Source organism: Rhincodon typus, chromosome 2 (assembly GCF_021869965.1).
Source record: "Rhincodon typus isolate 14 chromosome 2, sRhiTyp1.1, whole genome shotgun sequence".
Classification (NCBI taxonomy): Eukaryota; Metazoa; Chordata; class Chondrichthyes; order Orectolobiformes; family Rhincodontidae; genus Rhincodon; species Rhincodon typus.
This window is the reverse complement of record NC_063333.1, coordinates 36,011,000-36,034,426: the sequence shown is the minus strand read 5'-3', so window position 1 is coordinate 36,034,426 and position 23,427 is coordinate 36,011,000. Positions and strand designations below refer to the sequence as shown.

Sequence of the window (23,427 nt, the reverse complement as noted above, 5' to 3'; positions counted from 1 at the left end):
GTTAATTAATCTATCTACAGACTCTCCTGGAAGTCAATATCTGCTATTAAAGCATGAACTTACTAGTGTCTTATTGGTTCATGACGTGAAATTTTGAGCAAAGGCCATTAGGGGGTTATCAAACATAATGTTCTTCTCATTGATCTGTCTGTGAAACACATGACCTGATGTACTTTACATGTAGTAGAGAAGTGTACAAACTTGTTCTGCACTTAATTTAGTGTATCATGTTGAAGCATGCTGTAGAAAATCTTAGGAACTCTGCTTTCCAGGTCTGCCAATTTGCTGATGCATTAATCAAATGAATCTGATAACTTGGATTTTTCTGGTGGAGAGATCAGTTTAGGCAAATGTTATTGCACCAATTATTGATTATCTTCTCGAGGTGAATAATGATATTAAAATTTTGATCTCTTTATACTACTTTTTGTCATGTTGTTATTTTCTTTGTTAGAGTTGTTGTTGAATTTTTATTGCTGCAACAGTAAAACTGAGCTATTGAGATTTCTGCTCTCTGAAATTCTGTTTTCAAAGTAAAAGTTCCTTTTTTCTTTGCTAATAGTTGAATTAAAGGTATTCAATTTCCAAGATGGCTGAAAGATTTACAAAGGTCTGTGGGTAGAAACTTTCTCAAAATACCTTCATTCAATAAGATTCAATTATTTTTAACTGCATCAAAGATGCCTACTGTGATATCATTGGTGCTATATTTTTCTGAATCCAAAGTACTTTCAGCAATGATTTCAACACCAAGTGCTCAGATTTGTGCTCTCTTTCTTTATTTGATGTTTCATGTTTTAAGAAGGTGTAAGGTGAGCCTTGAGTCAGTGGTGGGTTAGTTGTTGGAAGAGATTCTGAGGAACAGGATTTACATCCATTTGGAAAGGCAAGGCTGATTAGAGATGGTCAGCACAGCTTTGTGTGTGGGAAATTGTGTCTCACTAACTTGGTTGAGTTTTTTGAAGAGGTGATAAAGAAAATTGATGAAGGCAGAGCAGTAGATATTGTCTATATGGACTTCAGCAAAATGTTCAACCAGATTCTGTGTAGTAGACTGGTTAGTAAGGTTAGATCACATGTGACCGGGGGGAGACAGCTCATTGGATACAAAATTGGCTTGAAGGTAGGAGACAGAGGCTGATGGTGGAGGGTTAATTTTTGGGTTGGGAGCTAGTGACCAGCTGTGTGCCACAAGGATTGATGCTGGGTCCACTGCTTTTTGTCTTTTTGATACAACTAATTTGGATGTGAATAAAGGAGGTACGTTCATAAGTTTGCAGATGACGCCAAAATAAGTTGTGGAATGGACAGCAGACAAGATCATCTCAGAGAAAGACAAGACCTTGATCAGATGGGCCAGTGGGCTGAGGAGTCACAGATGCAGTTTAATTTAGATAAATTAAAGGTGTTGCATTTTGCTCAGGCAAACCAGGGCAGGACTTATATAGTTAATGGTAGGGCCCTGTGGAGTGTTACTGAAGGAAGAGACCGAGGGGTGCAGGTGCATAGTCCCTTGAAAGTGGAGTCGCAGGTAGACAGGGTGGGGAAGAAGGTGTTTGGCATGCTGACCTTCATTGATCAGAACATTGAGTATAGGAGTTGGGAGATCATGTTGCAGCTGTACAGGACAATCGTTAGACCACTTTTGGAATACTATGTACAATTCTCGTTTCTCTTCTATTGGAAGGATGTTGCTAAACTTGAGAGGGTGCAGGAACGATTTACAAGGATATTGTCAGGACTGGAGGCTTTGAGCTGTAAGGAGAGGCTGAATAGGCTGGAGCTTTTATCCCTGGAGTGTCCAAGGCTGACTGGTCACCTTAAAGAGATTTATCAAATCATTAGGGGCATGGAGACGGTGAATAGCCAATGTCTTTCTCCTAGGGTGGGGGAGTCCAAAACCAGATGGTATAGGTTTAAGGTGAGAGGGGAAAGATTTAAAAAGGACTTGAGGGATAACTTTTTCACGCAGAGGATGGTGCATGTATAGAATGAGCTGCCAGACAAGGTGATGGAAGCTGGTACAATTACAACAATGAAAAGACATCTGGATGGGTATATAAATAGGAATAGTTTAGAGGGGTATGGGCTAAATGCTGGCAAGTGAGACTAAGACAGATTGGGACATCTGGTCAGCACAGATGAGTTGGACTGAAGGGTCTGTTTCCTTACTGTATTTTATGACTCTTTGCCTCTAATAAACAAAATTGCTAAAACTGCTTACTTGTTGAAATATAACTTTGAATTTGTTGTTCAAACTTGCAAAATTACAAATATTTCACTAAAATCGCTGTCAGGATTTTGATACTTTGAGTGGAAATAGCAATTTTTATTGCTTTTTTTCTTTTTCTGATTGATTTTTCTTCCAGTCTGTACCTGAAGAACTAAATTGACTTGCTGTTAACTTTGTCATCAAATTTGTTAATTCACTGTTCGAAGTCTTAACTGTTTCATTGTCCAGTTTTTTTTTGGATGTAAAGAACACCTTTTATTTGTTCCTTCGGTCATGAGATTAAATCTTCTTTGGGTATCTGGTAATCATTCCCTTTATTGGCTACTTGATGCAGATTTCTCCTCTTATCTGCTAGTGAGCTTTTACTACTTACTACTCTTACTACTTTTTTTAAAAGACTGTTTCTTCTATTACTATCTATCAAAGGCATTTTTGAGACTTGCAGTACTCCGGTAGTTTATCTGGAAGAGTCTCTGTTCAAAGATGCTTCCTTCCAGCTTCCTGTTCAGCTCCTTGGCTTTGCTGGCCTATAGCTGGTCTTAAAGCGATTATGGATTTTTTTTTTAAATTGCTTAAATTATTTTGTTCTCAAGACAATCTCTGGTCTGTTTCTTGATTTTCACTACTGTAACGATTTTCTGGTAGTTCATAGCTGCCAGCAGCTTTTATCATGTGACTTGAAGCCACACAATGAACTTGGGTTCTTTACAGATTGGGTGAGGAGAAGGATATGTCAAAAACTATCTTCAAACTCTAACCTCAAAATAGTACCATTTATTCAAAGCTGTTATACATGGTAATCCTAGATATACCAGGCTCTTACTTACTGCTACATTAAGTAAGGATTCATCTATCTTCATGTGTTCTTGTCCATGATATAGTCTGTTTCACACAACAGCATAACAACATAAGAACCAGGAGCAGGAATAGGCCATCTGGTCCTTCGAGCCTACTCCACCATTCAACTAGATCATGGCTGATCTTATCGTGGCCTCAATTCCAATTACCCACCCTCTCACCATAACCCTTATTTTCTTTACTATTCAAAAAGTTATCTACCTTAGCTTTTAAAAACATTCAATGAGGAAGCCTCAACTACTTCACTGGGCAGGTTTTTCCACAGATTCACAATCCTTTGGGTGAAGAAGTTCCTCCTCAATTCAGTTCTAAATCTGGTATCCCAAATTTTAAGGCTATGCCCTCTTGTTCTAGTTTCACCTGCCAGTGGAAACAACCTCCCTGTTTCTATATTATCTATTCCCTACATAATTTTATGTTTCTATCAGATCCCCCCTCGTTCTTCTAAATTCCAATGAATATAATCCCACTCTACTCAGCCTCTCTGCATAAGCCGACCCTCTCAACTCTGGAATCAGCCTAGTGAATCTCCTCTGCACCCCTCCAGTGCCAGTACATCCTTTCTCAAGTAAGGAGACCAAAACCGCATGCAATACTGCGAGTGTGGCCTCACCAGCACCCTATACAGCTACAACATAACCTCCCTGCTTTTAAACTCAATCCTTCTTGCAATGAAGGACAAATTTCTATTTGCCTTCTTGATTACCTGCTGCACCTGCAAACCAACCATCTGCGATTCATACTCAAGGACACCCAGGTCCCTCCACACAGCAGCATGCTGCAGTTCTTTTAACATTCAAGTAATAGTCCTTTTTACTGTTATTCCTACCAAAATGGATGACTTTACATTTATCAACATTATACCCCATCTGCCAGACCTTCACCCACTCACTTAAACCATCTGTATCCCTCTGCAAAATTTCAGACTCCTCTGCACACTTTGCTCTACCACTCATCTTAGTGTCTTTTATAAACTTTGACACACTATACGTGGTCCCCAACTCCAAATAATCTATGTAAATTGTAAACAATTGCGGTCCCAGCACTGATCCCTAAGGCACACCACTAGTCACTGTTCGCTAACCAACAAAACACTCATTTATCCCCACTGTTTGCTTCCTGTTAATCAATCCTTGATCCATGCTAATACATTGCCTGAAATGCTGTGCACCTTTATCTTATGCAGCAGCCTTTTGTGTGGCGCCTTGTTGAATGCCTTTTGGAAATCCAAATACACCACATCTACTGGGTCCCCATTATCCACCACACTCGTAATATCTTCTTAGAATTCCAGCAGTTTAGTCAAGTATGACCTCCCTTTCACGTACCCATGCTGTGTTCACCCAATGGGGCAATTTCTATCCAGATGTCTTGATATTTCTTTCTGGATAGATTCAAACATTTTCCCCACTACAGAAGTTCCTCTAACAAACCTATAATTCCCCATCTTTTGTCAACCTCCTTTTTGAACAGTGGTGTCACATTGGAAAACAGCCAATCTGCTGGAACTGCCCCAGAGTCCAGTGAATTTTCAAAAATTACCATCAGTGCATTTGCCATTACTCCCGCCATCTCTTTTGGCACAAAGATATAGACTGTCTAACTCTGCCCACACTATAGTATTTACATTCAGTGATGTGAAATGCCACGACATCCTCATAAGGTTACTCCAGGTTACATGTTAATTGGCACTTGATCTGGTGGGCTTCTTTTGATGCTGATGGTGATGGGTAGAGGGATGTCCACTCCTATACTTCATTGAAAAAAATATCTTGGCCAAAATTGACAAGTTAGCCAAATGGACAGACACCTGGCAGGTGAATTTCAATGCAAAGAAATATGAGTAATGCACTTTAGTAGAAGAAACATGGAGAAACAATACAGGTTCAGTGGGACAACTTTGAGGGGAGTACAAGGCAGAGAGATCTCGGGAGTTCATGTGTATAATTCTCTGAAGGTTGCCAGGCACATTGAAACAACATTTACTAACAAGGCTTGTAGGATCTTTGGGTTTATAAATAGTGGCATAGAGTATAAAAGCAAGCAAGTGATGTTACACCTCTACAAACCATTAGTCAGACCACATGCAGAGTATTATGTTCAGTTCTGGCACCTTATTTAAGAAAAGATATTAAAGCCCTGGAGCAAGTGCAAAGGAGATCTACTAGAATGATACTAGGAATGAGGGATTTTAGAAACAAAGAAAGTTTGGAGAAATTGGGCTTATCGTCCTCAGAGCAGAGATTAAGAGGTGACCTTATTAAGGTATTCAGAATTATGGATAATTTTGAAAGGGTAAAGAAGGTTATTCAGTTTCCATTAACTGTTACGTCAGTAACTAGGGGTCACAATTTCAAGATTGTCAGCAAGAAAGCTAGGACTGAGATGAGGAGAAACTCCTTTTCTCAGAGTTGTTAGGATTTGAAATGGGCTGCCTGGGAGAGTGGTGGAGGCAGATTCCATATGAGGTTTCAAGAGAGCTAGATATATATTTGAATTTAGATGACTATGGAGATAGGGCTAGAGAATGGGACTAGCTGGGTAGCTCTTTCATGAGCCAGAACAAAGACAATGGGTTGAATGGCCTCCTTCTGTTCTGTAAAATTCTATGATTCCAAATATTCATTTCTAACTGAGGAATCCTAGGAAATTCTCCAACACTATGAAGAAACTTTTTCATAGGCACCCTTACACTAGTTAAACTGTCACAAACTCTTACACTGCTTTCCACACTAACCGACAGCAGATTTTGACATACTTTGCACACAGGCTTGTCAATACTAATCTGAAAAGTGCATGTTCTGTCTTGTGTAAAGTTAGAGGGTTAAATGTCAAAATCCTACAAGTTTTTGAAGGGGCTCTGTTGATTTGTGCATCACCTTCACAAAAAGTGCTTCTTTATACAACTGCAATACAATGAGGAATAAACAGAATTAATGAGGAAATAAACACGTTAAACAACAGATGTTCCTAATTTTCACAGCTACTGAATCACTGTTTAGTACTGAGATGTCTTCTTCCTCTGCTGTTCTGTGCCAGACTAAAACATAATCTAAAAGTATTTGCTACTTCAGCCTACAATTTAGTCACCTTTTGTGGCAAACCACAGCATAACGGCAGAATAGTAGATTATTTTCATGAAGAAATTTTTGCTTAACTGCATTACATCAGTTTTATATTGAAATATCAGTACATGTAAATTTCCTCCATCACTTACACTGTCTCCAAGACATAGGCCCAAAATCTCCAATGCATCCTTACTTAAGTGGCAGCAATTTCCTTTATTTATGTAAACTCCAGGTGCAGCACAACCTGGTAACAAGATTTATGAGATGTCAGGACTTTGATAGTGTAGGCTTTTATTCCTACTTTCCCTGGTCTGTCAGGTTTACTCAGGATATCAATAGCCCAAGGCAGTCCCAACAATGGAAGCAAGGTGCACTATAAAATACTGAAACAATAGTAATGCATCACAAGCTTATCCATACAGTGCTCACAATTGCAAGTGACCCAGCTTATGTGGACATGTCTGAGGATCAGACTGAAACAGGTAATCAGTCTGCTCCATCCCACCCTCCAGTCATATATCAAATGTCTCCTATTCCTGAGATAACAAGGTGTAGAGCTGGATGAACACAGCAGGCCAAGCAGCATAATTGGAGCAGGAAGGCTGATGTTTCGGGCCTAGACCCTTCATCAGAAATGGGGGAGGGGAAGGGGGTTCTGAAATAAATAGGGAGAGAGGGGGAGGCGGATAGAAGATGGATAGAGGAGAAGGTAGGTGGAGAGGAAACAGACAGGTCAAAGAGGAGGGGATGGAGCCAGTAAAGGTGAGTGTAGGTGGGGAGTTAGGGAGGGAATAGGTCAGTCCAGGGAGGACTGAGCTATCTTTTGAGGCACATGCTCTTACACTCTTTCCCTTGACACTGTCCAGTCTTTAGCGATTGATCGGTTAGCCACTGGCAGACATCACAAGTGTATCACATCTACCCTGGTCAGTTGACCTTTCTCTCCTTAGGACATCTGCATATTTGTCCTGGAAGTAGGCCAGCTGCTCACTTCTGCTCATAGGCTATTTCCTTGCAGTTTTATTTGTATTATCTAATCCACTGTATGATATTTATGCAGCACAATGCTGTGGCCAACTACACTTTGTCTTCCTGGCAACCTGCTGGGTTGTTACAGTTATTTTATTATTTTACATATGTTATTAACACATATCCCTTTAGAAAACACAGAAATCACTTAAGGCACCATCTGACCAATTGACCTTTCGATAGGGCAAGCTTCACATGCTTTTTTTTCTCATTTCGACTGACCCTGCAAATTTAGGATTACTCCTACAATTATGGTTTTCTTATCATGGCTTTAAGTCTGTTACAATGACCTGCTCTGTACAAGGCCAACGTGATGTCAGTCTCAGGGCACTTGAAGATTTTCAGAGTCCATCCTTCTCTGCAGTCTGGAGGACTAAGTAGCTGAAATAACATTCCTAGTGGGCATCCTCCAATTCTTCAGGACTAGCAAAGGCGAAAGGGGAGTGAGGCACCAAGGCAGAAGATACTCATCCAGTTACTGCCATCCATAGTGGTGGCACTGCATATGTGTTTACATAAGGAAATGAATTTCATTGAAACTTTGGACACAAACATCAATTTTCAAGGAAATATCTCAGATGAGAAAATTACACTATCACATTATAAGCATTCAGTTTGAAGCTACGTACATTTTTCTCCAAATGATACACATGCCCCTCAACCTTGTCAACATTAGTATTCCTTGAGAGAATGGTTGCTCAGAGAACTTTTAAACATTATAATGAAAATGGACTTCTGGTTCTTCAGGGTTTAAGGGTCTTAAAGGTTACCTGCAGAGCAGTGCGTTAGGCACTGCCTAATATGATGATGGCACATGGATTCAGGCAAGAGAACAGCTTAGGGGATCTTGGAGGAGTAAAACTTATGATCAAGGTCTCTGTTATAGCCTCAGTATCAGAGTCTATTCAACCAATGTAACATGTGCCTAGTTTCCACCATGCAATAAACAGCATCTTCTTTATGTCCAGGGCCTCTGTTTTTTTCACATACCAGGTGGTTTTCCTCTGCCACACCAGACCAAACAGGCCCACTAAATCACAAAACATAAAGGGGATGGTGGCAGTAACATTTGTCATGAGTAACAGCTCACACATGATGTGACCATTCATGCTACGTAACATTGCCAGGGTTAGAGGATTTGAACTATAGGGAGAGGCTGTATGAGCTGGGGTTATTTTCCCTGGAGCATTGGAGACTGAGGTATGACCTTATTGAAGTTTACAAAATCATGAGGGGCATGGATAAGGTGAATAGCCAAGATCTTTTCCCCAGGATAGGGGAATCCAACACTAGATGGCAAAGGTTTAAGGTGAGAGCAGTGGGATTTAAAATGGACCTAAGGGGTAACTTCTTCCCTGGAAAGTTGGTGCATGTACAGAACGAGCTGCCAGAGGAGGTGGTGGAGGTTGGTACAATTACAACATTTAAAAGGCATCTGGATGGCTATATGAATATGAAGGGTTTAGAGGGATGTAGGGCAAATACTGGCAAATGGGACTAGATTAATTTAGAATATCTGGTCAGCATGGACAAGTTAGATCGAAGGGTCTGTTTCCATACTGTATAAGTTGTTGACTTGCTGGCCGAGCTGACTTGTTTTCATTCAGACATTTTGTCACCATGCTAGGTGACATCATCAGTGAGGCCTCCGATGATGCGATGTTGTTCTACTCCGCTTGGAATTTATACTGTCCCGTCTGTTATGGTGAGTTGTATCTTTTCCGGTTTTGTTCTGTATTGCTTTGTATATGGGGTCCAATTCTATATGTTTGTTGAATGCATTATGGGTTGAGAATCATGCCTCCAGGAATTCCTGTGTGTGTCTATTTTTGGCTTGAGCTACTATGGTTACATTGTCCCAGTTAAACTGATGGCCTTCATTGTCCGAGTGTACTGATGTTAGGGAACATTTGTTGTGTTGTTTTCCTGCTCGCCGATATTCATGTATTCTGATGGCAAGTATCCTTCCTGTCTGTCCGATGTAATGTTTGTGGCAGTCATTGCATTGTATTTTGTAAACTAGGTTGGTTCTGCATGTTGTGGGAATGGGGTCTTTAATCCTTGTGAGTGTTTGTCGTAGCACGGCTGGGGGCTTGTGTGCTTGTTTCTGGATGTCAGAGTTGAACATATGACCAACGGGGAGTTCCAAACCTCAGTATACAGGAAAGCAACCCATACTGATCAAATCATCCATTTCCACAGCAACCACCCCAATGTTTACAAACAAAGCAGTATTAGGACACTACTTAAATAAGCCACCACTCACTGCAACACACCAGAACTACACAGGAAAGAGGAAGACCACCTATACAAAATCATCGCTATGAACAGATATCCCTGCAACTTCATCTGCAGGTGCCTACTAAGTAGGCAACAAGAGGACACAGTATGCCCTAACACGCTGGCCACACTGCCCTATGTCATGAATGTGTCAGAACAGACAACAAGACTCCTATAAGCACGAGGAATCATGGTGGCCAACGAGCCCACTGGCACTCTACGGCAAACACTTACAAGGATTAAAGACCCCATTCCCACAACATGCAGAACCAACGTGGTTTCAAAATACCATGGAACGACTGCCACAAACATTATATCGGATAGGCAGGAAGGAAACTCACCATCAGGGTAGCCTTGAGGAGGAGTTCGTTGAGTGTATCCGTGATAGTTTTCTTGAACAGTATGTAATGGAACCGACGCGGGAGCAAGCTATCCTAGATCTGGTCCTGTGTAATGAGACAGGAATAATTAATGACCTCATAGTTAGGGATCCTCTTGGAAGGAGTGATCACAGTATGGTTGAATTTAGAATACAGATGGAGAGTGTGAAGATAAAATCCAATACCAGTGTCCTGTGCTTGAACAAGGGGAAATACAATAGAATGAGGGAGGTCTTGGCGAAAGTAAACTGGAAACAAAGATTTTATGGTGGGACAGTTGACGAGCAGTGGAGGACTTTCAAAGCAATCTTTCAAAGTGCTCAGCAAAAGTATATTCCGATAAAAAGGAAGGACTGTAAGAAAAGGGGTAATCTGCCATGGGTGTCTAAAGAAATAAGGGAGGCTATCAAATTGAAAGAGAAGGCATACAAAGTGGCCAAAAACAGCATGAAACTAGAAGACTGGGAAAACTTTAAAGGTCAACAGAAAGCCACAAAAAGAGCTATAATGAAAAGTAAGATAGAACATGAGAAAAAACTAGCACAGAATATAAAGACAGAAAGGAAAAGTTTCTATAAATATATAAAACGAAAAAGAGTGGCTAAAGTAAACGTTGGCCCTTTAGAGCATGAGAAGGGGAATTTAGTTATGGGATATGATGAAATGGCCGTGGCATTGAACAGGTATTTTGTATCGGTCTTCACAGTGGAGGACACTAATAACATGCCAGTAATTGACAAAGAGACGAAGGTAGGTGAGGACCTGGAAACAATCATTATTACGGAAGAGGTAGTCTTGGGCAAGCTAATGGAGCTAAGGATTGATAAGTCTCCTGGCCCTGATGGAATGCATTCCAGGGTACTAAAAGAGATGGCGGGAGAAATAGCAGGTGCACTGGCGGTAATTTTCCAAAATTCGCTGGACTCTGGGGCAGTCCCAGCAGATTGGAAAACAGCAAATGTGACGCCACTGTTTAAAAAGGGAAGTAGACAAAAGATGGGGAATTATAGACCGGTTAGCTTAACCTCTGTAGTGGGGAAGATGCTTGAGTCTATTATCAAGGAAGAAATAGCAAGGCATCTTGATAGAAATTGTCCCATTGGGCAGACGCAGCATGGGTTCATGAAGGGCAGGTCATGCTTGACAAATCTTTTGGAATTCTATGAAGACATTACGAGCGAGGTGGACAATGGGAACCCAGTGGATGTGGTGTACCTGGACTTCCAAAAGGCCTTTGACAAGGTGCCGCACAAGAGGCTACTGCATAAGATAAAGATGCATGGCATTAAGGGTAAAGTATTAGCATGGATAGAGGATTGGTTGACTAACAGGAAGCAAAGAGTGGGGATAAATGAGTGCTATTCCAGCTGGCAGTCAGTGACTAGTGGTGTGCCTCAGGGATCGGTGTTGGGACCGCAATTATTTACAATTTATATAGATGATTTGGAGTTGGGGACCACGTGTAGGGTGTCAAAGTTTGCAGATGACACTAAGATGAGTGGCAAAGCAAACTGTGCAGAGGACTGCGAAACTTTGCAGAGGAACATAGATACATTGAGTGAGTGGGCAAAGGTCTGGCAGATGGAATACAATGTAAATAAATGTGAAGTCATACATTTTGGTAGGTGTAATAGTAAAAAGGATTATTACTTGAATGGTAAAAAGTTGCAGCATGCTGCTATGCAGAGGGACCTGGGTGCCCTTGTGCATGAATCACAGAAGGTAGGTCTGCAGGTACAACAAGTAATTAGGAAGGCAAATGGAATTTTGTCCTTCATTGCTAAAGGGATTGAAATTAAAAGCAGAGAGGTTATGTTGCAGCTGTACAAGGTGCTGGTGAGGCCACACCTGGAGTACCGTGTGCAGTTTTGGTCTCCTTACTTGAGAAAGGATGTACTGGCACTGGAGGGGGTGCAAAGGAGGTTCACTATGTTGATTCCGGAGTTGAGGGGGTTAGCTTATGAGGAGAGACTGAGTAGATTGGGATTATATTCATTGGAATTCAGAAGATTGAGGGGGGATCTTATAGAAACATATAAAATTATGAAGGGGATAGATAAGATAGAAGTAGAGAGGATGTTTCCACTGGCAGGTGAAGCTAGGACAAGAGGGCATAGCCTCAAGATTAGAGGGAGCAGATTTAGGACTGAACTGAGAAGGAATTTCTTCACCCGGAGGGTTGTTAACCTATGGAATTCCTTGCCCAGTGAAGTAGTTGACGCTACTTCAGTAAATGTTTTTTAAAAAAGGTAGATTTTTTTTGAACAATAAAGGAATTAAGGGATATGGTGAGAACGCGGGTAAGTGGATCTGAGTCCATGAAAGGATCAGCCATGATCTTATTGAATGGCGGAGCAGGCTCAAAGGGCCAGACGGCCTACTCCTGCTCCTCGTTCTTATGTTCTTATCAGAACACGTGAACATCAGCTAGCTGCAAAACGGCACGATGAACTCTGCTTAATATCTACACATTCAGACAATGAAGGCCATCAGTTTAACTAGGACAACGTAACCATAGTAGCCCAAGCCAAACATGGACATGCACACGAATTCCTGGAGGCATGGTTCTCCACCCATAATGCAATCAACAAACATACAGAATTGGACCCCATCTACAAACCCTCACAGAACGAAACCAGAAATTACACAACTCACCATAACAGACCAGACAATGTAAATTCCAAGCAGAGTAGAACAATAGCGCTTCATTGGAGGCCTCACTGATGCTGTTACCTAGCATGGTGACGAAATGTCTGAACGAGAACAAGCCAGCTCGGTGAGCAAGTCAACAACCTCACCCACAACCCCAGCTACAAACCTTTGCGAAAACCTAAAAAAATCCATACTCTATGTCTCTGTAATAGGCAGTGATGTGACTATGACTGTTTAGGATAATTGTAGATTTTTAAAGAACTTTAGGAGCAGGTGTAAGGCATTCAGTCCTGCAGCCCTTTCTACCATTTAATAGATCATAACAATTTGTATCTCGGCTGAAGCTGTTAGATGTTTAATGTCATAAGATAACATTTCTGTTTAGTTATCAAAGATTGTTCAATAAAGATCAGAAATCATTTTGTTCTGTGACAGTTCATTGATAATGATTTAGATTCATTTTCCAATCACTTTATATTATACTCCAATCATATAACCCTAACCCAATCTATAACCCTAAACCTAAATCTAACTTTAAACTTGAGCTTGATCCTAGCCCTCAAACAAAGATCACCAGTAGCATAGGGTAAATTTTTATTACTGTTATTATAGAATTATTTGTTCTGAAGATGAAAGGAAAAGCTATCTGAAAGAAATGGACAATTGCGCTGCATTCTCTGTTTGTTATTTGATGCATCTGACCAATTCTCAGGATCATTCTGGTGTACCGCAATTACGCAATTTCAAAATCAATCCACTGCTTGTACCATTGTTCCCCTAAAAAAAATTATGTACATTGTGTACGCCTACTTACAGCAAACATCACTGCTTCGTGAGTAAGTTCATCTATAATCTGGAAACAAATGATAGCTATTATCTGTTAAATGTCTTTATCCTCGAATGAGTCATCATTCACATAACGGATGAAGCGTAAATGATTCTACACTGAAACTTCTTTAACAAAATCCTTAGAAATGAAACTTTTGTTACCTAAAAAGTCAAGCATTTGTCCTTACTTGTGATAGTGATGACCTATTTGTTGCTTTCTCTTTAATATTGCAGGTTCTTTACAACGCTGGTGGCTTTCTAGCAAAGAATCGAGACACTTTGCCAGCAGATGTAGTCCTGTTGTTGAAATCTTCTGACAATAAAATTACGAGGCAGGTTGTAACACACCCACTTACAAAATCAGGTAGGATTAACTAGACCTGGTTAAAATATGCCAAAAATTGATATTATTCCTCATTGAAACATGAATGTCTCAGTGTGACAGCCGTTAAAAATTTGGTACATGGAATATTTTTGAGCAGCACAGCGTTTGTACTGCTTCACAGCGCCAAAGACCCAGGCTCAATTCCAGCCTTGGGTGACTGTCTGTGTGGAGTTCGCACATTCTCCTCATGTCCGCAGGGTTTCTGCCAGTTTCCTCCCACAGTCCAAAGATGTACAGCTTAGGTGGATTGGCCGTGCTAAATTGCCACGTATTCAGGGATGTGCAGGCTAGGTAGATTAGACATAGTATTGCAGGGTTACCGGGATAGATCTGAGCGGGACCTTCAGAGGGTCAGTGCAGGACTCGATGGGCTGAATGGCCTCTTTGCACACTATAGGGATTCTCCAATTTTGGTACATTGTCAATTATTCACATTCCTATGAAATTCAAGTTCCATTTTGCCATACCACTGATGTATTGACAAGCCAAAGTTTGGTCCTTGTAGCTTGATTGCATTCAATATGATCTCCGATCTGATGTTTGCTTAATGGAGTGAAGTTGTGTCGAATGAGGGACCAGGTCAAAATGTTGACCTTCATTTTCTCACTCCTGATGCTAACAGATCCACTACAGAAATAGGGCTTAAATATAATGTCAAGATTTCAACACAGAATTGCTTAAAAACAAATGAATTCATGGTAAATTGTTTAGCTTAAGTTAACGAAAATTAAAACTGCAACATAATTGAGGCAGTGGCACATGCTTTGGAAAAAATTCAGGATCCAGCTCAACCTGTTACCTGTATGCTGTCAGATCAATAGTGTTGGTCAAAGGACCCTGCTTCAAATAGATGAGTATTCAAAGACCCTCCCATTTAAATTATCACATAAAATAATATAAGCAATGTTACCTTTAAGGTGTGTGGGTACACAATTGCAAAGTAATTTTAAACATCCTATTCATTGATATAAACACAGTACACACATCTGATGGTGCAAGCAGGGGGCAGGACTGTACTTTTAAGAACAACAGCATAACCAAGACAATCTGGAGAGCACAGAAGTAAACATGGGAGAATGGGAATTTGTGTTGGAGGAAGAGTGGGATTGAGAGTGGAGAGCATCTATTGTTGGGGAAGCAGATAGAGAGGAGGTGTCCATAGTTGGAGGCACAGTGGGAACAAAAGAAAAGGAGACTATGATTGGAGGAACAACAGGGTCTGGGAGAGAAGAGATCTGTGATTGGAGGAACAACTGGACTGGAGGAGAAGGGATATGTGAATGGAAGAACAATAGGACTGGGAGAAAAAGGATCTGTCAATGGAGGAACAGCAGGACTGGGAGAGAGGGGATATGTGATTGGAGAAACAGTGAGCTTGCAAGTGATAGTTGGTCACAAATGTGTCTTTTGGTAAACAGCACGTGGTGAAAAGGGCAAGAGACAAGGAGTGAAACATAACCTTAGTGACCTGGAGGGAGTCAGTTTAGAATGGTGCGAACCCTAGACTTCTCAGACAAGGTTTGTAATAAGTGCAACGTTCCAGGAATTATTTGGAGTTCATTTCAGAAATCCCCAGTCCAGAAATTTCAGGACTTGGGAAAATGTCTTTAGTAGCCAATGAACCTGTGAGAGGAGTGGAGAGGGGTGAGCTTGAGGATGGGATTGATACAATGTGTGATTGCCAGCCCTGGATTGTTTTTTTTAAAATCCAAAAGAACTGTGGATGCTATAAATCAGGAACAAAAACAAAGTTGCTAGAAAAGCTCAGCAGGTCTGGCAGCATCAGTGAAGAAAAAAATCAGAGTTAACATTTTGGGTCCAGTGACCTTTCCTCAGAACTGATGGTGACTGGGAAAATGTCAGTTTATATGCAGAAAATAGGCAGGGGTGTGGGGTAGGGAGTAAACGATAGGATAGAGCCTAAGAGAGAGAAAGACAGTTGGACAGACAAAGGACTTGATAACGATCAGACTGGAAGTGTGAATAATAGTTAATGGGAACTGCTAGTGACTAACAACAGGGGGTGTGTAATGGCAGTCTATGTGATAACAAGGCCTGGTGTGTCGAGTAGGTGTGGTAGGATGGTAGGTAATTTTCTAGATGTGGATACTGGTGAGATGGTAGGTAGGCCCACCAGCATCCACATCCAGAGGATCATCAGATGCCATTTCTGCCACCTCCAGCGAGATGCCACCACCAGATATATATTCCCCTCCCCTCCCTTGTCTGCCTTCCGCAGGGACTGTTCCCTCCGGGACACCCTGGCCCACACTTCCTTCACCCCCAACACCTCCCCACAGCCCTACAGCACCTTCCCCTGTAACCGGCAAAGGTACAACACCTGCCCATTTACCTCCTCCCTACCCAGTATCCAAGGGCCCAAGCATATCTTCCAGGTGAAACAACACTTCACCTGCACTTCCCAGAATCTAGCTACTGCATTCACTGCTCACAATGTGGTCTCCTCTACATTGGGGAAACGAAGTATAGACTGGGTGACCGCTTCACAGAACACCTACGTTCTACTCGCAAGAAAAAACCTGAGCTACCTGTTGCCTGCCACTTTAACACACCACCCTGTTCCCTGGCCAACATCTCTGTCTCTGGTTTGCTGCAGTGCTCCAGCAAAGCTCACCGCAAACTGGAAGAGCACCACCTCATTTTCCGCTTGGGGACCCTGCAGCCCTCCAGACTCAATGATGAGTTCAATAATTTTAGGGCCTAAACTCTCCTATGTCCTAGCCCCCTACCCCACACAGCAGTCCTTGTTATCACATAGCCTGCCATTACACACTACCTATTGTTAGTCACTATTAGTCCCCATTAACAACTATTTACCCTCCCAGCCAGATCATTAATATCTCCTTTGTCTGTCCAACTGTTCTTCTCTCTCTTTAGGCTCTATCCTATCATTTACTCCCTGCCCCACCCTCTCCCTGTTTTCTGCATATAAACTGACGTTTTGAGGAAGGGTCACTGGACACAAAATGTTAACTCTGATTTTTTCTTCACAGATGCTGCCAGACCTGCTGGATTATTTTTTATTTATTCAAAATATGTGGGCATTTCTGGCTCAACCAACATTTAATGCCCATCCCTAACGGCCCCTGAGAATATGTTGGCAAACTAGTTGCGTACACCCACAATGCTGTTAGGGAGGGAATTCCAGAATTTCCCCTAGCAATAGTGAAGGCACAGGCATGTTTCCAAGCCAAGGTAGTGTTGTTTGGAGGGGAGCTTGAAGTGGATGGTGTTTTCATGCATCTGCTGCCCTTGTCCTTCTAGGTGGTTAAGGGCTTGGCTTTTGAAGTTGCTGTTGTTTAATGCTGGGTGAGTTGCAGTAATGCATCTCATAAATGGTACACACTGCTGCCACTGTGCAAGTCAAGCAGGCTGCTTTGACCTGTTGAACTGCACTGATGCAGGCAAGTGGAGAGTATTCCATCACACTCTTGACTTCTGTCTTGTAGATGGTACACAAGCTTTGAGCAGAATTCCCAGTCTTTGACCTGCTTCTGTAACCACAGTCTTTATAAAGCTGGTTCAGGTACAACTTCTGGTTAATAGTCACCCCCAGAATGTTGATAATGGGGGATTCAGTGATAGTAATGCCATTGAACATCAAGGGGTGATATGAAATTCTCTCTTGATGGAGATGATCATTGCCAAGCATTGTATAGTGTGAATGTTACTTGCCATTTATCAGCTCAGCCTGGATACATTTCAGATCTTGCTGCAATTTGGAAAAGACTCCTTCAATATCTAAAGAGTCACAAATGGTGCTAGATATTGTGCAATCAGCAGTGAGCATTCCTGTCTCTGATGTTATGATGGAGGGAAAGTCATTTGATGAAGCAGTTGAAGATGATTGATCCTAGAACACTACCCCGAGGAACTGTTGCAGAAATGTCCTGGAGTGAAATGCATGGATCTATAAGGTTGTTTATGGTCTATGGCCAGCATTGCATACTGTACATCCTTCCAGCTGCTTTCATACTTTGTCTATTCTCCTGAAAGTCTGAACTGTTGCGCCCAGAAAGGAAACTTATTAGTCCAGAGTCAGAATGTTATTCTTACAGCAGGGGTCCTACAGAAGAGATGGAACTTGAGGTTTGGGCTGAAGGGAGAGTGATGGTGACCCACTCTGTAGCCACCTGCAGGTTGCCTAGCAGCTTGAAATGGAGATTGACTAATTGCTTGCCCTCAGGTTATCCCCCCTTATAAAGCATGGTCGCCTTCCTGAGGAATAGTCACCAGCAGCAGCAGTGCTGGGAACAGTGACCATTACCAGAGAGGTATCCACAAGAACAGTGTGTGATAGCCCTGCCACCCTCCTAATCAGGTAGGTGAGGTCTGGGGAAGTGCCAAGGCTGCAGGTAATTGGTAAGATGTGGTGGCACCTTTTTTTTTGGGGGGGGGAAGTATTGTGCACAGGGGGCACCCTGTGTGGGTAGAAAAGTGCCCAGAAACGTAAGCCATCCCCCTATCTAAGGTCACTGGAAAGGTCCACCTGCCACTGATAAAATGCAAGCAGGAAAATGTGGCCTTTAAACCACGACCAAAGTAGCTTAATTTGCCTCTGAGTATGCCTTTATGACCGGGGGAATAGGCATTCTGCCACTCCCCTTCCCCAACCTTTTTATAGCCTTCCTGGCCTCACTGACAGGTTAAAATGTGTAAGGAGAGGGGAAATGAAACAGTGTGAGGAGTGTAGAGTGTGATGTGTGAGGAGGTGGAGAACACAAGTACAGAGCGGGGTGTGTGAGAGGCCTGAAAGTGAATGGATTGCAGTTCCCTTGCCATTTGAAATCCTCCTCAATTAGAAATGAGAATCATAAATGTAATTAGTAAATGTAAATGCAGAAATACAGAAATTAAGGGAAGTGGAAGAGTTAACATATTACTTCCGGACAACGATCTGGATTGTCAACATTGCTTCTCTTCACAGATGCTGTCCTGATCTGCTGAGAGTTTCCAGTTTCTTTCCTTTGTTTTAAATTTAAAATTTCCAGTCTCCACAGTAATTTGAGCTTTTATTTACACAAGTACCCAATGCAAAGGTTTGCAGGTATATGGTTGGCTGATTGTTAATGGTGCGAACCGCGCAATAAATGGGGGCAGGTTGCATCCGAGCAAACGTAACTCCTTCATAAAACGTAACTATTTTAGGCAGAAATCATTTTGTAATACACGTGCACTGTGAAAGGAGAGAGCTGACATTGGTGACATTTATAACTCAGGCTGTGTCATGGGCTATCAGTCAATTTACACCAGAACTGCACATATCGCAGGTTCTTTCATTTAGTGCTATTCTCTACATTTCTGGAGTTATTCAGATTATTCTCAATAACTTTTAAATTGCAGATTGGATTGCTATGGATTGCCTGCCTAATAGGCTATGTTCACACCTCATTAGCTGCTGTTGCTATACAGGTGACAATTATCTCCAGAAACTAATGAGATAATCAATATCTATTCGAAGAGGTTACAATTCAAAGATTTCTTGATCATTTAGGGTGTATTGGTTTCTTCCACTCATTTTTCTGAAGTCTTTCACAACATTGCCTAGTTGATACCAACCTCTGAGGGTGGATAATGGGCATCTGGAAGGCACTGCCTGGGAGGGTTGTTGAGGCAGGTAACCTCACCAACCTTTAAAAAGTACTTGGATGAGCACTTGAAATGTCATAATATTGAAGGCTATGGGCCTAATGCTGGAAGATGGGACTAACATAGAACACAGAACGGTACAACTACCCTTCATACCCTACACTTTACTATCATCCATGTGCCAATCCAAGAGTCGCTTAAATGTCCCTAATGTATCTGACTCTACTACCATCGCTGGCAGTGCATTCCAGGCGTCAAACCACTCTCTGTGTAAAGAACCTACCTCTGCCATCTCCTCTATATCTTCCTCCAATCGCCTTAAAATTATGCCCCCTCGTAATAGTCATTTCCACCCTGGGAAAAAGTCTCTGGGTATCCACTCTATCTATGCCTCTCATCATCTTGTACACCTCGATCAAGTCACCTCTCATCCTTCTTCTCTCCAATGAAAAAAGCCCTAGCTCCCTCAACCTTTCCTCATAAGACCTGCCCTCCAGTCCAGGCAGCATCCTGGTAAATCTCCTCTGCACCCTCTGTAAAGCTTCCACATCCTTCCTATAACAAGGTGACCAGAATAGCATAGATATAGTGTGGCTTTGGTGGTTCAAACTTGATGGGCCAAAAGGCCTCTTCTATACTGTATTATTCCATGATTTATACACCATTTTGACCTGTTACACCAGAATTGTAGGGGCCTATTCCATTTGATTAGGCAATGAATGCCATTCATAGAATCTCTACAGTGCAGATGGAAGCCATTTGGCCCAGCGAGTTTGCACCACCGCTCTGAAGAGCATCCCACCCAGACCTACCCCTCCTCCATCCTGGTACTCTGCATTTCCCACGGCTAATCCACCTAACCCACACATACGGTCACTACAGTGCAATTTAGCATGGTCAATCCGCTTAACCTGCACATGTTTGGACTGTAGGTAGAAACTGGAACACCCGGAGGAAGCCTAAACAGACACGGGGAGAATGTGAAAACTCCACACAGTCACCCAAGGCTGGAATCAAACCCAGGTCCCTGGTGCTATGAGGTAGCAGTGCTAACCACTAAGCCACCAAGCTGCCCCATTCACCTTCACTTAATTGTTACATTCCTGGCTAACCCGAGAAAATGTTGGGTTTGCTGAGTAGGATTTTATCGATCTAGCAGGGGTACCTGTGACTGAAAGCCAGGAAGGGGCCTTTGGAAGCATCTTGGTGGCAGCAGCGTGCAGTTCAGTGACTGTGACCAGCTGCCCCAATTATAGATGGGAACTCACCCTGAAGGGGCTGCCAGCCTGGCACAGGCAGCCAGCCTAATAAAACAGAATGCAGACCACTGTTCCAGAAATAAGCTCTGCCCTTGTTTTTATTAAAAAGCATATTCTTCAAAAGGAACCAACAACTATCTACCTCTATTTTGAAATCCAAATTCCATAAATGATATTTGAGATATAGACATTAAATACCATTTATTTCACCGAGCACTAATAAAATGCCAGCAGAAGTGGAAAGAGGCTCTTAATTGGTTATTTAAGAGGCTAGGTTGGGCTCAGACAAATCATCTGTGAATTTTCTTACCACTAGCAAGGTTGTACAGTGACAAGACACCACCTTGCATTAATTTGCCAGTAACATCACTGAGGACAGAAAAAATCTTGACATTTAGGCCAGTTGTGTAGCTTTGGCATTTTTTGCTCCAGATGGCAGCTGGGGCAGGATATTTGAATATTTTAAGGTAGAGTTAGATAGATTCTTGTTAGGCAAGGGCATTAAAGATTCATGGGTGTTTTGGAATATGTATTTCAAAGCGAACAGATCAGCAATGATTATACTGGGATAGTAGGAACTGCAGATGCTGGAGAATCTGAGATAACCAGGTGTAGAGCTGGATGAACACAGCAGGCCAAGCAGCATCAGAGGAGCAGGAAAACTAAGGCTAGGCTAAGGCTAAGCAGGAAGACTTAGCCATGATTATACTGACTGGTAGAACAGGCTTGAGAAGCGGAATAGCCTACTCCTGCTCCTAATTCATGTGTTTAAATGAAAATTTCCTCTTCCATGTCTTTCTGAATTCAATTTAATTTTATTTCTACCTGTTATTCTGAGTGGTATCTATGGCCTATTTAATCTCATCAAAGAAAATCAACTTTAAATACTTTCTCTTCCTCTCATTCAGTGCATAGGTAACAGGTTTGGATTGCGTCAAGCCCCAAAGTTACTATGGCACAAGCCTTATTGCTGCAGCACTTCCATCCTCTCGGATGTGAAATGAATTAAAATTAAGGCCATGAATTATTATAGATTTGGCAGGATCCAATTTACTTCAAACAAGTAGTTTAACTCTACAATTGGACAAGTTACCTTGACAACAGCTTTGGCAGCCTAATTGTGATCCTGAATGATGCAGGGCACTTTAACAACAACAACATACATTTCTACTGAATTTATGCTGAAATTACAATAAAACTCAGCTGAGTCAAAAACTGAACACAGTTACCTCAGTAAACCTTGAGTATAGGTAATCAAAGTGTGCCAAAATCTGATGCCCAGTTTCTTTATTATACTGGTGGATTAAAACTGATCGTGTCTGGACAATTACAAGGTTTCTTCTTTATCATTTCCACTGTTGTTTTTTTCATACTTCTTGCATCACTGCATCAATATTTTCATGTGTTTCCATTTTATTTAATCCCCTGACCTTATTTCAGGTTCAAGGAGACTGTTCACAACTTAGCTGGTAGCTGATCAGCAACCTGCCTTACAATTTTTCCATTCAGACTCGATAAAATAGAAATACTTAGATATGTAACATGTTTCATTACCTCAGAATATCTCAAGCACTTTCAATATTGTAATGTAAGAAATCTAACAGCTCAGTCTGGGCATCCGTAAGGTGCTGTGGGCCATCAGTAGCAGCAAAATTTTACTCAACCACAATCTGGAACCTCATGGCCTGGCATATCCCTCACTTAATCATTACCATTAAGCCAAGGGACCAAGCTGGTTCACTGAAGAGTGCAGGAGGGCATGCCAGGACTAGCACCAAGCATACCTGAAAAGGAGGTGTCAGCTACAACACAGGACTATTTGCATGTGAAGGAGTATAAGCAGCATGTGTAAGCAATCCACAACCAATTGATCAGGTCTAAACTCTGCCACTCCAGTCATTATTAATGGTGGATAATTGAACATTTCAGGAGAGGGACATTCGACAAATGTCCCCATTCTCAGTGCTGAGGGAACCCAACACATTTGTGTAAAATACAAGTCTGAAATATTTGCACCAGTCTTCAGCCAGAAATGTGACTGCACAATTTATCTCAACCTCTTCCTGAGATCCCTAGCATCACTCCCCAGAACATCAAGAAATGCCTGAAAGCACATGATGCTGCAAAGAATTTGGGCCCTGACAACGTTCCAGCAATATTACAAAATAAAAAATGAAAGAACAGCAGATGCTGTAAATCAGAGACAAAAATAGAAATTGCTGGAAAAGCTGAGCAGGTCTGGTAGCATCTGTGGAGAGAAATCAGAGTTAACGTTTAGGGTCAAGTGACCTGAGGAGCTCTGAGGAAGGATCACTGGACCCGAAACTTTAACTCTGATTTCTCTCCACAGATCATGCCAGACCTACTAAGTTTTTCTAGCAAGTTCCATTTTTGTTTCTATATTACTAAAGTCTTGTGCTCCAGAACTAGCTGTGCTCCTAGCCAAGCTGTCCCAGTAGAGTTACAAAATTGACTTTTACGCACCAATGTGTAAAATTGTAGGGATATCCTGTAGAGGAAAAACAGGGCAAATCCAAACTGGCCAATTACTGACTCATCATCTACTCTTGATCATCAGGAATAATGGAAGGCGTCATCAATAACGTATTTGCTGCATTAATAACCTGCTCACTGCCACTCAGTTTGGGTTGGTGTGAAAAGTAGTAAGAAATATCTGCAACATACAGCTGCTATTAAATGTCCATTATTATCCCTTGACATTCAATAACATAATCATAACTGAATCTATAGTTATCAACATCCTGTGTGCTACCATTGACCAGAAACTGAACAGGACCAGCTGAATAATAAAAACCAAAAGAACTGTGGATGCTGTAAATCAGGA

At 41.7% G+C, this 23,427-nt stretch overlaps 1 protein-coding gene across 1 annotated transcript in view; it reads left to right on the top strand.

Moving 5' to 3' along the window:
- myo3a (myosin IIIA) overlaps positions 1 to 23,427 on the top strand; it is a 355,589-nt gene that overhangs the window by 199,470 nt on the left and 132,692 nt on the right. The window contains 1 exon segment of the mRNA XM_048606878.1: positions 13,563 to 13,692. Coding sequence (XP_048462835.1) covers positions 13,563 to 13,692 — 130 coding nt within the window.